The sequence below is a fragment of the Microtus pennsylvanicus genome, chromosome 6 (assembly GCF_037038515.1).
Source record: "Microtus pennsylvanicus isolate mMicPen1 chromosome 6, mMicPen1.hap1, whole genome shotgun sequence".
Classification (NCBI taxonomy): domain Eukaryota; kingdom Metazoa; phylum Chordata; class Mammalia; order Rodentia; family Cricetidae; genus Microtus; species Microtus pennsylvanicus.
In genome coordinates this window covers 46,659,881-46,675,157 of record NC_134584.1, presented here as the reverse complement: position 1 = coordinate 46,675,157, position 15,277 = coordinate 46,659,881, and the positions used below count along the sequence as shown (strand labels likewise).

The window sequence follows — 15,277 nt, the reverse complement described above, 5'->3', positions numbered from 1 at the left end:
TCGTGTGTGTATATATGCCACATTTTCTCTATCCATTCACGCACACAGTGACTTTTTACTTCCTTTATCCAGGCCCTTTCTCTTTTGAATACAGTTCAAGCTCTTAAGAGACTGGACACTCCAGCATTTGCTTTCCCAACCACTCTAAGAGTTGTCTAACTGTTCCATTTTCTACAGAGCACCCCCACGGTGATCACCACAGCTTTCCTAACAGAAGCTGGCTACTTCTAGTAAAAGCCCAGTGACACTAAAAGGTTTTTTTGTTTTGTTTTGTGCTGTGGGATGGTCTTTCTGTATGCTGTGAATATGTGTTGCTCTCATTGGTTGATAAATAAAACTTCAATAAGGCAGGATAGAGCCAGGTAGGAAAACCAAGCAGAGATACAGGAGAAGGGCGGAGTCTGGGAGACACCAGCCAGCTGCTGAGGAAACAAGACGTGTACAAAATGAGGAAACACGCCATGAACCACATGGCAAAGCATAGATAAAAAATATAAACTAATTTAAATGTAAGAGCAAGCTAGTAAGAAGCCAAGCATTTATAAGTAATATTAAGCCTCTGAGTGTTTATTCAGGAACTGGAGGGTAGGAGAGAAACTTCTAATTAGTTTTGTTTTGTTTTTTTGGCTAAAATCTTAGCCTGGTTTTCAAGACGCTACACTAAACAGCTTTACCACCTGACATGGCACGTGAGATTTAGTTTTCTAAATACACTGTTTCTGTCCCCGCCCCCCCCATCGCGCCCTATACTCTTCCTCTAATCCGACCTGTCTTCCAAGACCCTCTTGTCTCTCTCTCCTCTACTGTCCCTTCTTGCAATGAGGAAGTGACTTCTAGTGTGTTTCCCCCTAAGTCTTCCAAGTACTATTATGTTAATCACACACAAACACTGCAACTATCATTCCACTGAATAGTCATTTTCTTAGCCAAGCCAACAGAAATCTTGAGTAGAAGGAAAATGTTTCTGGGTCCTCCATAATATTTGGCACACATCAGTGTTTGCCAATGACTTTTAAAAATCTAGTACTGATCATGCCTTTTAATGAAGTTCCCAAGGCTCAACAGAAATAAAAAAAAATCTAAATAAAATGCTTTGTAAATAAGAATGCCACTTACCTTCACCAGTATATCTTTTACAACTTGATTGCTGTCATTATGAACACTGATATAACTGGAAAAGGTCTCTCCCAAAAATATATTTCTATGAAATGAAACAGCATTTTAGCTAGAAATGCATTCAGTCCTCAAGAGAATCATTCTGTTCAAGTAAGAATTCAGGTGGAAGAAAATTTACTGAAGGGTCAAGGAAGTATTTCTTCAGTGTTATTTTCATTGGGCACTTCAAAATGGGAATGTAATTACACATGATATAATACAGCTGCCAACTGCTACATAAATTTCTGGACATCCTGGAAATAATGGTCACTAGAAACAGAGCTGGCATGTCATAAGATTTATATCTGAAAACACTAGAAAATGTCATTTTCATTTTTTAAATAACTTATGCCCTAAATCTAGACGTTCCAAGTTAATCCATCTTGGAGAACTTTTCCATTATTTTCCTAATAGAATGACTATTGGTTTAACACTGTAAAGTTTTTTGAAAAAAACTTGTATTAACTTCTATGTGTGTAGGTGTTTTCCCTGCAACTATGTGTGCACACCACATGCATGCAGAGCCTGAGCAGACCAGAAGAGTCAGATGTGATAGTTTGAATGTAGTTGGCCCTATACTCTCATAGGGAGTGACATTATTAGGAGGTGTGACTTTGTTAGAGTGTGTATGGCTGTGTTGGAGGAAGTGTGTCACTGTGGGGACGGGCTTTGATGTTTCCTATGCTCAGGATGCTGTCCCATGTCACAATTGACTTCTTGTTGCCTACAAGATGTAGGACTCTCAGCTACTTCAACACCTGCATGCCACATGTTCCACCATGATGATAATGGACCGAACCTCTGAACTATAAGTGAGCCATCCCAATTAAATGTTTTCCTTTATATGAGTTGCCATGGTGTCTCTTAACAGCAATAGGAACCCTAATTAAAGACAGATGTCCTGGAATTAGAGTTACAGGCTGTTGTGAACAGCAATATGGATGTTGGGAATCGAACCCAGGTCCTCTGGAGGAACAGTCTGTGCTCTTTTCTTTTCTTTTTGGTTTTTCAAGACAGGGTTTCTCAGTGTAGCCCTGGAACTCACTCTGTAGACCAGGCTGACCTCAAACTTACAGAGATCTGGCTGCTTCTGCCTTCCGAGAGCTGGGACTAAAAGCGTATGCCACCACTGCCTGTTCAGTCTGTGGTCTTAAGGGCTGAGCCACCTCCCCAGCCCCTACTCTATATAATTTTAATAGTTTTACATCAATACATTTCCAAGTTTCCAAGATACTAGTTTATGATCACACCCTGAAAGCTTAGGAAAAACAAAAACACAAAACCCACATCAAACCCCAAAAATTCCTTTTTGTCTCAAATTCTTTCAGTTGTGAATATTTTTAATTTTAAATTCATTGATAATATAGAATAAGAGAAGAAATAAAAAAGTTTAGAGTAAATTAGCTGATAAATCTGATAATATCTATAGAGAGACAGGTGTGAGTGGAATGCGGCCCAGTAAGAGAGCTACTCTGAAAAAGTTAGCAATGCTGGTAAATTCAACTAAAGGTATGTACCAGTTGCTGCCAGTTTTTAAGACCTAGGGCTGGGGTATGTTGGCAGTGCTGTGGTAGAGCACAGAGTCACTGCAGGTTAAGACCTAGGGCTGGGGTATGTTGACAGTGCTGTGGTAGAGCACAGAGTCACTGCAGGTTAAGACCCAGGGCTGGGGTATGTTGGCAGTGCTGTGGTAGAGCACAGAGTCACTGCAGGTTAAGACCCAGGGCTGGGGTATGTTGGCAGTGCTGTGGTGGTGCTGGGTAGACAAGACCCACGGCTTTAGTTACAACACAAAGAACAAAGTTAAAATGCTATTATCATTTTAGAACCACTATCATTAAGAGCAGTTTGTATGTGTTTTTCATTTACTGCACAATCGGCACTTTCCTACCCCGCATACAAACATAACAGACAGCTTTTGGGTATTGCTGCACCTCTTATGTAAATTGATTATTCTTACCCAAAATTTTGGGGTAAAGTCAACATTTCTCCCAACATTAAAATCTCTGCACCATTTACAGTTGAAGGATCGTCTCTCATTAACTGGTTAAAGAGATCACCTGCAGCAAGAGAAAAACAAAATTCTAACATCTACCTTTAATGCCAGTTTCACTTATGTAAAGAAATGGGGACCCGTGGGCAGCTTGGTGGGAGAGCACTTGCCTAGTATTCACAACGTGACCAGGCAAAATTTTCCTCCATCTTACCTCAGCTATCTTTGATTTAACCTGAAACTGATTTTCCCCTTTTCTACACCCACTGTGAAAAGTCCCATGGGAAAGTCCCCAACCCTGTTCTAGAAACTCAGGGATGAAAAGCTCCAGCTAACTGCATGTTTTTGGATTCTGTTAACCTGCTTGCTGGCTTTATACTTTCCCTTGCAGTCACCAAACAGGATGCAGTTTTTCTGTGTTCTCTGCATTTCAAAGCTCCTTGCAGCATGCATGTGAGGCTGCTCTGTGAGAGTGTTTCTCTCCAGGCCTGCTTAAATCAGACTCTCAATTCAGACTTTGGGCTGAGAGGCCTTTGTTTTTCTAAACTGCAGCATTAAAGCCTTGGATTTGATCCCTAGCACCAAGGGCAGGTGGGTGAGGGAGAGTGTCAGATTTCCTTTTAATATGAACAAAAATAGTATTACAATTTTAATTTTTATCTTCTTCAAAACAGATACAACTGGGTGTAGTCACACAAGCCCAAAATTCTAGTACTTAAAAGTGGAGGAGGTTTTGGGATTTAAGGCCAGTCTCAGCTTCATGGTGCTAGGGTAGCTTGGGCTATAAGAATCTCTTTTTCAAAAGAAAAAACTGAGATATAATATTTATACTTTTCAATACTGTAGCACTGAAATTCAACAGACATTAAGATATAAGATGACATTTCTAAATCTTTACTATCACAAAATTCATCTCAAAAAAAATCTAGCCATGTGGTATATGCCTGTAGTCACGGTACTTGGTAGGTTGGGACAAAGGAACAAAGCATTCAAGACACTTTGAGATATGCAGTGAGACCCCGTTCCTCAAATAAGACAGAATTAAACAACAACAAAAAAATCTGATCTCACAGAGAATAGATGCTTCAAAAACAATGGAAAATGCTGGCCATAAAACATAAATGCCCTTTAGAAACACCAATATTTCTGGACAGAATGCTAATGCATATTTGAGTGCACAGGTAACATTCTCAGAGTGTTAGGATATCAATGTATCTTAAACTAAAACTCTGTTATCAGAAGATGACATCATCTTAAGCTGTAGGTTACAAATGAGCCCATCTCCCAGATGGCCACCATTCACACGGTACAAATACAGGCAACTTGGAATTTGGCAAATGTTAGTATAAGATTGGCAAAGGTAAGCTTCTTCCAAAATAATGTGGGCAATTCAAGCGTCAACCTTTCTTTACATACCAGGCAAGTCTTTCTCTTCACATGTTACAGGAATGTTGGTGAACAAAGTAGGCTTAGTCAATCGCATCACTGTAAATTAGGAAAGACAGAAAATTTGAACTGTTGAGGGTTAACGTTCAAGTCGACTGAACAGCATCCATCAATCTCATGCTGACATAATGTGATTATAATATTAAATATTAGTACTAACACTGTTGTTCCTTTGCCAAACTACAGTTCCCAGCATTCTCCTGGATATGGACATTTCCCAGAAGCCTTTGCATTCCCCGTTAAAAGCGAAGGTCTTTACGAGTTCGCCCCCTTTCCCTTACCCCTTTTGCTCTCCTAGTGTTTCACACACCTGTACCTGCCTGTTGCCCCTCCCCCCATTAAAGTGCACCCACGTGGGACCGCCGCGTGTCTGTGTCTTTTCCTCGCGTAACCGCCTTCGCTTTTACCTTACAGCCAAGCCAGTAATCAAGCCAGGATTTAATTATTTAACAACAAACACTATACTCCACAAGTATATTAGTATTATTATCTCCATCATGTAAACAAGGCAGACAATGCCTGCTGGAGGAACTTGGCACATCAAGGGTAATATATAGTAAAATACAGAGTGGCAGAACCAAACAAGAACCAGATGGATTCATACTGTTCAGAGTATCCCCCAAACAGTTCTTACTTGGAAACTTGGGGTCACAATGATGAACTGTCTTATTAAAAATATCCCATTGAAGTCAAGCAGGACTCTCTTCCAAATAATGTTACCAACCGCTGAAGACATGACATGGAGTTGGTGACTACAGCCTTTACTCTTACTTTTTTTAAAAACTTATTTATTTACTCATTTATTTTCATGTATATGAGTGTTTTGCCTGGATGCGTGTATATGTACATGTGGGTGACTGGTTAGAAGAGGTCATAAGGTTCTTTGGAACTGAAGTTATGGAAGGCTGTGAGCCACTATAATGGAATCTGGTTCCCACGCAAGAGCAGTCTATAAGTGCTCTTAACTTTTTTTTTTTTTTTTGGTTTTTCAAGACAGGGTTTCTCTGTGGCTTTGGAGCCTGTCCTGGAACTAGCTCTGTAGACCAGGCTGGTCTCGAACTCACAGAGATCCGCCTGCCTCTGCCTCCGGAGTGCTGGGATTAAAGGCGTGCGCCACCATCGCCCAGCTTGCTCTTAACTTTTGGGCAATCTCTCCAGCCCCCAATCTTACTGTTAACTAGGAAAATAGAAACAAAAACCGTTAAAATCATTAACTATAACCTGAAGATGAATAGGTTCCCTGAGGGAGGTATACAAAAGGTAGCCTTCTGCATTTTAAGAGCTAAAATTCAAAGCCCGTCTTCACTGTTCTGTCATTCAGAGAGGATTTCATGAAGCCTCGATGGGCTCCCATTCTGCACCCTCCAGCCTTAGAGCTCCTGGAACGAGACTACAGGTGTGCACCGCAGCTCTATGCACATCACTGGGCAAGCAGAGTTACATATATAGCCCACTCCTTAAACTCTTTTTTATTTATTTTATTTTTTATTTTCTTTTTATTTTTTGAGACGGTTTCTCCGTAGCTTTTGGTTCCTGTCCTGGAACTAGCTCTTCTAGACCAAGCTGGCCTCGAACTCACAGAGATCCGCCTGCCTCTGCCTCCCAGAGTGCTGGGATTAAAGGCGTGCGCCACTACCGCCCGGCTTCCTTAAACTTTTATTGTTCTTGTTTGAAGTTTTGAGACACCATCTCACATTTTAGCCTGAGATGACCTGGAATGTGCCTGAAGCTCAGGCTAGCCTTTAACTCTAGATACTCCTGCCTCAGTCATCACACCCAGTTCATTCCACGCGTGTTTGAGATAATGTGTCACTAGTAGCTCAGGCTGTCCTGAAACTCAGAGATTCATCTGCCTCTACCTCCCCAGTGCTAGGATTAAAGAAGTGTACTATGGCTGTCTTTCCTTGAGCTTTAAAACAAACTGGGTTTCAATGTACTTTTCTATAGAAGAGGACAAAATAAAACATGCCAGTACCAAATGTATGTTTACAACCATCTCATGCCTTATAATAAATCAATGGATCTCAAAAACTGAAGATGCTAGGTACAAAAGAGCAAGCCATATCTAAAAAAGCAAGGTTTTTTTTTTTTTTTTTTTTTTTGGTTTTTTGAGACAGGGTTTCTCTGTGGCTTTGGAGCCTGTCCTGGAACTAGCTCTGTAGACCAGGCTGGTCTCAAACTCACAGAGATCCGCCTACCTCTGCCTCCCGAGTGCTGGGATTAAAGGCATGCGCCACCATTCCCGGCTTAAAAAAGCAAGGTTTAAGAAACTGACAGTGGGCTAGGAAGATAGTTCATTTGTTAAAGTGTTTGTGCAAGCATCTGAGTTAGAACCCAGAAACCATGTGTAAAAAGTTGGGTGTGGGGCTGGAGAGGTGGCTCAGTGGTTAAGAGCATTGCCTACTCTTTCAAAGGTCCTGAGTTCAATTCCCAGCAACCACATGGTGGCTCACAACCATCTGTAAAGAGATCTGGTGCCCTCTTCTGGCCTTCAGGTATACACACAGAATATTGTATACATAATAAATAAATAATTATTAAAAAAAATACCTGTTTAAAAAAAAAGTTGGGTGTGGTGGTGACATGTGGTAGTGCACACTTTGAGGGGGGGGGAGAGAGAGAGAGAGAGAGAGAGAGAGAGAGAGAGAGAGACAGAGAGACAGAGAGACAGAGAGACCCTATCTCCATAAAAGCAAAGCAAACAAAACAACAACCCAAGGCGGCTGGTGTTGGAGGTTCCTAGACTCCTCTGGCCTCTTCATGTGCACACACACAAGAAACACTGACAGAGCAACTAAAGGGAGCACTAGTTATTGGATAGTAATTTTATACCCATGTTTGAATGTTAAAGTAAGTTATTGGTAAAAAATATCCATTTTAGTCTTTATAAAAAAAGACACAGGTGAGCTTTAGTTGGGAATCAAATATTCACCGGGTCACATAAGATAGTACTGCCGTCTAGAGAGGAAATGTCAAAACACACCCTTCACCACAAATCTTAGCTGAGGCAGAGGTCTTGAACTAGTGAACTGGGCCTAGTGCAATTTGCATATCCATTTTGGTTGGCCAAAATTATTGAAACTAGGTAGATTCCCCTTCAGATTCAATGTCTTTTCTGCATTTTACAGCCTCGCCTGTTTGGCTCTCAGAGGCATCCAAGACTGTAAACCCCAGATTAATTTGCGCTATTTTGTGAAGATTAAGTAAATCATTAACTGAGAACTCATTTTGAAAAAAAAACACATCTGTTATTTGTTAAGTTGGGAAATGAAGTTAGGTTTGTCTAAGACCACGTCAAAGTTAAAGCAAACAAATAAAAGCTTACAATTGGATGCCTCTGGAACCTTTCACTCTGATTTATTTATTTATTTTCGGATTTTCGAGACAGGGTTTCTCAGTAGCTTTTGGTTCCTGTCCTGGAACTAGCTCTTGTAGACCAGGCTGGCCTTGAACTCACAAAGATCTGCCTTTGCCTCCGGAGTGCTGGGATTAAAGGCATGCGCCACCAATGCCTGGCTAAATTATTTTTAACATCTTCTTAAAGGCTGGTAGCTAATTAGGAAAAAAAAATATGATATGGCTGCCTCTTTCCTAGAGTGCTGACTGCATTTTTTCAAATGCTCTCACTGATTTATCTTTCCATATTTATCTTTGTTTCCCTAGTATATTCTACATGTGACTAAGCAGTGGAATTTTGAAACAGTGGAATTACTTGCATATAGTATAGACATCGAATCAGAAGCAGAATCTCACTAGTCTCATAATTCTGGCCAAGCAAAATAAATATGCAATTGCACTTGGCCCAGTTCACTAGTTCATGACTTTGGCCTTTATGATTCCAGCTAATGGCAGATCACCTAGCCCCAGGGATCCACATATGGCACTAAGGTCAATTCCTAGAAGACCAGACGGGGAGAGTGGTGGGCAAAAGCACACCAAACTTGATGATGTCAGCTCAAGTCCCAGGACCTACATGGTAAAAGGAGAAACCCAATCAATCCCTGCAAGCTGTCCTCTGACGTCAATATATGTACTGTGGTGTGTGCATTAACAAGCAAACGTGCAATAAATAAATGTAACTTAAAAATAAAATAAAAGCCTTCTAGATTATAACAGTGGGTCTAAGTTCTCATGCCTTGACAACCTCTTAAGACTCATCTAGGTAGATGGGAAATACTTTTCTCCTTTGGATCACTATGCTATTTGAAGAAAAAAAAATCTATCTCTCAGTTTTTACTTTCATTGTTTTTCAGAGAAGTAGAAAGCAATTCATCCAGAGTAAGTCAGAAAAATTCAGATCTTCGGCATATGAAAACAAAGAAGCTCTTTTCAGCTCTTGGATTTAAAAACTGTTAATAGCCTCATTGTAACTTACATTTTTAGTTCTGTTATAAATACTTTAAAATAACAAAACTATCCAACTTTTAACCCTTAATTGGAAACCTTGTAATAAATTCTGAAAAATATAAAATCAGACATACTGTGTTAAGACTTAATCTTACACACACCCTGCATTATACTTAGGTGAGCTAAAAAAAAAAGCAAGAGACTTTAAGGATTCATTAAAATTCAATCCATTCATTTAAAATCAACCAGTGGTGATAAAGATTAGAACACTTACTTTTAATTTTAGTACAGACAATAATTCATCACAGTTCACTTAAAAAAACACTAATGAACAGAATCTAGAATGTTTCTGACTTGATTGACAAGCCTTGGAATCATGTGACATTTATTTATATATTGAACACAAACTGTCTACATATCAGACAACTATTTCTTCACATTATAAAGGAGCATGAAATTTTCAAAGTCACTAAAATTGCAGTGACAGTAAAATTAATTCATTTTATAATGTCAGTCCATATTCATTTCATTCAGAATATTTTTCTGATAACCAGAGTTCATTACATACTAAAAATAACACCATATTTACGTACAAATAAATTAATCTTTCCAATAAGAGATAATCTTTCTTTAAGAAGGCCTCCTACATATTCACAGTACATAATATCACAGAACACCCATATCTGGCCTAACTGTCTCTGGATGGTGGCATTACACGAGGGAAGTTCATTGTGCCGGATGAGGCGAGTGAGTTTTGTCCAAATGTCTTCCAGAGTCTGCTTGTTACAAACACTGTATTCTAATGTCCATCTTGCTCTATGAAGGGAGTGCAATTGCAATGTCTTTAAACTATCTCGCAATTTCTTAGACAAAGGAAAACTCTTTTCTGGACAGTGTTTGCTGGCAAGTGAAACGCTCCAGGACCTCTTCTGGTGCTGCTTCCCGTTTCCTGAATTGCTACCTGGAGTTCCAGAATTAGTCTGCTCACGCAGCGCGCGTGACTGGAGCAGGTGCTGCGTTTCCACACTAGGATGGAACTCCAGAAGATCTACTGTGCAATCGTAGCTCTGAGATTTAACACTAGGTTCTGAAATGGCTAAGTACTGTTTTACACTCTCAGCAGCCTCTCTAGAAATGACTGGTGGTAGTCTTTTAGGCTTGAGCGGCAGTTTGGACCCATCTTGTGGAAACCAAGGAATAAATCTTGATAGCGGGTGGGTTGGAAAGTCTTGAATTGCCTTTTCTGCAATTTTTGCCAGTTGTGTGGGATCTTTTTCATATGGCCGATAATGTAGTATCACTTCCGTGGTCATTCTGCAGTAATCCATTAACTCTTAATGAAGAGGAAATTCCTTAGCCGAATTCTTCAGAGCTAGAATGTAATTTATTATTTATAAGACTGTCTTTCGGGTCAAATCAGAAGAAACAGGACCTAAAGTGGAAGTATTGCAAAGAATAAGATTTGGCAGGGACAGGAGGCAGGGAGGAGAAACCAAAATCCATTCCCCGTATGGTGTTTGTTAACAAAGTGCTACGGCAAATGTGAATATAATCACAATACTTGAAAACCCTTCTCACAACATTAAAGTGTCTGAATTAGATTCCAACGAAGATTATATCTAACCTGAAAATACTGATAGTTAATATGTTTAACTAAGTAGATATAAAGGATTTTGAAATACTGTCATTAAAATGTTGATATTCATTGTCCCCAAACCATAAGAGGAACAAAAATTTGGTGATTCTTACCACATAATGTAATATTTAAAGTTGTGTGTGTGTGGTGGGGTGCTGGAGAGATGACTCAGTGGTTAAGAACACTAGCCGCTCTTCCGGAGGACTCAGGTTCAATTCCCAGCACCCACATGATGGCGCATGACCATCTATAACTCCAGCTCGAGTATTTGACACCCTCCTCTGGCCTCCGTGGGCACTAAACAGACATGGTGCACAGACACAGATACATGTACAGACAAACATGTAGGAAAATATTCATATAAAATCTTCTAAAAGACATTGCTTTTAAAAAAGAAAACTGTAACTTCAAAATTAAGAAAACTGAAATTACCACTTTTTTTTTTAAAAAAAAATTTTGTTTTGTTTTAGTTTGTTTGAGAAAGGGTTTCAAGAAACTCTGGCTATCCTGAAACTTACCACCTAGACCAAGATCCACTTGCTTCTGCTCCCCTCTGCTGGGATTAAAAACATGCAACATCCTGCCCAGTTCAAAATTAGTAGCTTAAAAAAATGTATATAGGATAAAACTGATATGATTATACTCTAAAATTTTATAAATCCTACCAACACAAAGGTAGAATATTTACTCTCTTTCTCTATAATAAACATTGAAAACATGAAAATGGATTAACTTTGCAGGTCAATCCAGATAGGAAATGGAGGTATGACGAAGTCTTCTTGGTATAAAGGTGGTATCTCAGTAGCATTCAGATGAGGTTTATGACTCCCGAAGCCAATGTATGGCTTCCTCACCGATGCCAAGGAAGGAGAACACAACACAGAAGTTCTCACGATGTCCCAAATTAAAGCAGCGACAGGAAGTTCCAGCAAAGAAGGCCTCGAGAATGGAGCTGGCCAGGATCTATCTGATCTACAAGTTGGGCTTAGTAAGGGGTCCAAAGCTGAGTATAATAGAGGCTCTTCTACACACACACACACACACACACACACACACACACACACACACACACACACACACACACACACACAGAGTCTTCTACTCTCAAAACATGAGAGAAGTAACCGATGCAGGCTCTTACACAGCCAGGGTAACTATGCCCCACATTCTTTTTTTTTTTTTCCGAGACAGGGTTTCTCTGTAGCTTTGGTGCCTGTCCCGGAACTAGCTCTTGTAGACCAGGCTGGCCTTGAACTCCCAGAGATCCGCCTGCCTCTGCCTCCCGCGTGCTGGGATTAAAGGTGTGCGCCCACGACCGCCCAGCCCCACATTCTTTAAGTAACTGATAATCATCATTTCTTGGCCTTTTTTCAGCCACGATTAAGGATGAAGAATTAATGAGTTTATCTTTTTCTTCTTCCTTCTTTATATCTTTCATGGTAAGGTAGGGTATTGAGAATTCTTTTATTGTTGTCTGAACTTATTCAGTGATACACACAAGAGACAGCAAATTTTGAGAGCTCTTTTTAGGTGAATCGCATTGCATTTTCATTCCAAGAATAACAAAGGGACTGGGAATGTAGTCACCCAGTAGAGTGCTTGACTAACATGCACAAGGCCTGTGTTTCAATCCCAGCACCCCATAAAATGGAGTATATTGTACACATCTGGAATCTAGCATATGGGAGGTGGAGGCAGGAGGACCAGGAATGTAAGGTCATCCTCACTGACATTGCGAGTTGGAGGTCAACCTGTAACAGCTGTGACCCTGTCTCAAAATAGAGACAAGTGATGGCAGGAGTGAGAGAAGAGAGAAGGCTGAAGACACAAAGAGCAAAAAGGTATTACCCTAACATTTAACACAGAGAGAACAAAAAATGGCAGTTTAAACGGTATGCTTGAACAGTCAATATCAGTAAAACTAAACCCTGTGCAATTCTTTATTATCTAGCACAATGCAGAGAAAACAGTATCAATGAGGTTTAGTATAAAGTTGATGTCCTGTTTGTCTGATTAAGTATTGTTTACTAGGCATTTTGTGTTTCTAAAAACAAAGAATAATAACAAATAAAACTCCCTATCTGTAGCACGAATAATAAAAACCCAGACATAGATATTGGGATTCAAACCGAAACCAGAAAAGCAATGCAGTCAAGTTACTAGAAGTCCTGACCTCTACCAAGGCTGGGTGAGCGCAGACCAAGCCTCTCTCCTCCCCTTTCCTTACCTCTACCAAGGCTGGGTGAGCGAAGACCAAGCCTCTCTCCTCCTTTTCTATTCCCTCTAGTGTGGGCATTAAAGGGGTGTGACTCCCTAGTACTGGGATTAAAGATGTGAGGTACCACCACCTGGAGATTGTTTGTGCACTGATCTTGTGTAGCCCAGGCTGGCCTTTAAGTCACAGAGATCTATTTGCCTCTGTCTCCCAAATCCTAGGATTAAAGGTGTGCTACCACTGCCTAACCTCTAGTGGCTTAGCTTTGCCCTTCGGGTAGTCAAGTAAGCCTTATTTATTAAAACATAACCTATCGCCGGGCGGTGGTGGCGCACGCCTTTAATCCCAGCACTTGGAAGGCAGAGGCAGGCGGATCTCTGTGAGTTCGAGGCCAGCCTGGTCTACAAGAGCTAGTTCCAGGACAGGCTCCAAAACCACAGAGAAACCCTGTCTCGAAAAACCAAAAAAAAAAAAAAAAAAAAAACAACACCAAAAACCCATAACCTATCACTGGAGTTTTTAGTTGTGTCAGTGTGAAATCATACTTAACAACTAATATGACTGTTAATAGTGTCGGTTGCCCGGCAGTAGTGGCACGCGCCTTTAATCCCAGCACTCTGTGAGTTCAAGGCCAGCCTGGTCTAAAGCTAGTTCGAGGACAGGCACCAAAGCTACAGAGAAATCTCGTCCTGAAAAACAAACAAACAAATAAACAAAAAACCCAAACAAACAAACAAAAAAAGAATTGCGTCAGAGTTGGGTGAAATCACACTTAGCATCTAATATAACTGTTTTAAATTCATATAGAAGTCATCAGGCAACAGAGTATCTTAGAAATATGAAGCAGGCCTTTTTGAATTATTGCCTTGATCTCTTATTAGATATGTTTTCTTGGGAAAGTTGCTAGACCTTAAAAGATAAGTAATATCTAGTTGACACACTAGATATAAGATTGTATAAGATTGAGATAGTGAATATACAGTAAGATCCTTTTATACACATTTAATCTATTTAATCTAGATCATGTGGAAACCTACATGTCTCTTTGCTCTATTACCCAATGTTGCAAACTTTCTCAGTTCCACATTCAGAGGCAGTCCTGTTCACTGCAGCTATCGCCACATGATTGTGAGCTTCTAGAATGTAAGATGTGCAGATCACAGAGAAAGGGGGAGGACATGCAGTATACCAAAAGGGATGCCTTAATGAAGGCAAGTGTAATTCAGTCTAGTTCAAATATCTTGTAAGGCTCAGTTAACCTCATAACCATATATTCCAAAAGCAAGAAAGTGCAGTTGTGGTAGCAGAAAACAGAAAATAAAGTTGATAATATTTAAATAAAAGGTTTTCGATAACCAAATTTAAGGAATTCTGCCCTGCCAGCTTTTTTTCTGTTCAAATTAAATCATTAAAATTACTCAAAACTGCCGCGTACAGAAAACTAAAGTTCATAAGAGAGTCTGGATAAATTTCCCACAAATATGATACTACAGTGTGACGTAATTTGTAGTATATTCCAACAAATCTCAGAGGTATTAGATATAAATCCTTGGCATTATCACGCGATATTACTTACAGATAAGCGAAAACCCGGTAACTTTGTCCTGTCACATGAACGGATCAAAGAGTAATAAAAAATTGCTTTAAACGCCAGCTGAAATTTACTCTGGTTCACAGAGATCTCCCCAGCAGGGTCGAGGCATGAGCTTTTGGGGATAAAATCTGGTGTCTGCGGCAGCACAGACAACAGTGGAATTTAGGATTGCATTTCAATCTAGAAGGCGTCCCTCAATACCTAGCAAGAGAAGAGCCCTTTCGTGTTTAATGATAAGGCTTACGTAGGAAATCTTTCAAATACCGAAGAGAGGGAAAGGGGGGGGGGGGAAGAGTAAAGAGACTCAGGCTCGTGACAGTTTACCTTTTAGAGCCAGCAGGTGCTCCTGTTTCGGAGGATTCACTTCCATCTTGACAGGCACTTCTGATCAGTGGCTCACCCTTGGGTCGGAAGGAAACTGGAAAGCACAAGTCCCGGAAGACCCGGTGTCAAAAGCACGCCCAACTTCTTTCTGCTCGTAATAAATTTTCTTTGCATTAAATCCGTTTCGGCCCCAGTGAAAATCTCTTTACGAAGACCATTCCTTCGCTCAGAATTACACAGGCTGACTTCAAAGAGCCACTTTTAGCTGACAATATACGGGCTTCCAAAACAGCGGGGTGGGGGTGGGGGGAAATACTCGAGTGGCATGCTGGGATTTGTAGTCTATTTTATTCAAATTTGGCAGAGTCGGGGGCGGGGATTAGGTGATTCCTTCAGTCTGACTCGTTTCAGTTCTGGGAGAAAAAAATCATTACAGGAGCGGCACTTTCACCCTAAAATTTTATCCATGCCCTATCCGTTCTTTTTATTTTCTCTCTTCCCTCCATTTTTCGCAGGCACCTCCATGAAAAACAAAGCGTCCACGAACAAGCCGTACAGCCAATGACT

General features: G+C 40.3%; 2 protein-coding genes across 5 annotated transcripts in view; both read right to left on the bottom strand.

Annotated features, from left to right (window-relative positions):
- Positions 1-14,852, bottom strand: part of Trappc13 (trafficking protein particle complex subunit 13) — a 35,194-nt gene extending 20,342 nt beyond the window's left edge. For all 4 annotated transcript variants that reach the window (XM_075976142.1, XM_075976143.1, XM_075976140.1 and 1 more), the window contains exons 1-4: positions 14,711-14,852; positions 4,565-4,633; positions 3,116-3,215; positions 1,117-1,201 (exon numbers count right to left, since the gene is read on the bottom strand). In XM_075976142.1, coding sequence (XP_075832257.1) covers positions 1,117-1,201; positions 3,116-3,215; positions 4,565-4,633; positions 14,711-14,756 — 300 coding nt within the window. In that variant the 5' untranslated portion in view covers positions 14,757-14,852. The remainder of the gene's footprint in view (positions 1-1,116; positions 1,202-3,115; positions 3,216-4,564; positions 4,634-14,710) is intronic.
- Positions 9,373-14,844, bottom strand: Shld3 (shieldin complex subunit 3). Its single transcript, XM_075976145.1, has 2 exons — positions 14,711-14,844; positions 9,373-10,373 (listed from the first exon to the last, which is right to left on the bottom strand). Exon 2 carries the CDS (start codon positions 10,267-10,269, stop codon positions 9,502-9,504), a length of 768 nt encoding a protein of 255 aa, XP_075832260.1. The 5' UTR covers positions 10,270-10,373; positions 14,711-14,844; the 3' UTR covers positions 9,373-9,501.
- Positions 14,853-15,277: the final 425 nt, after the last annotated feature.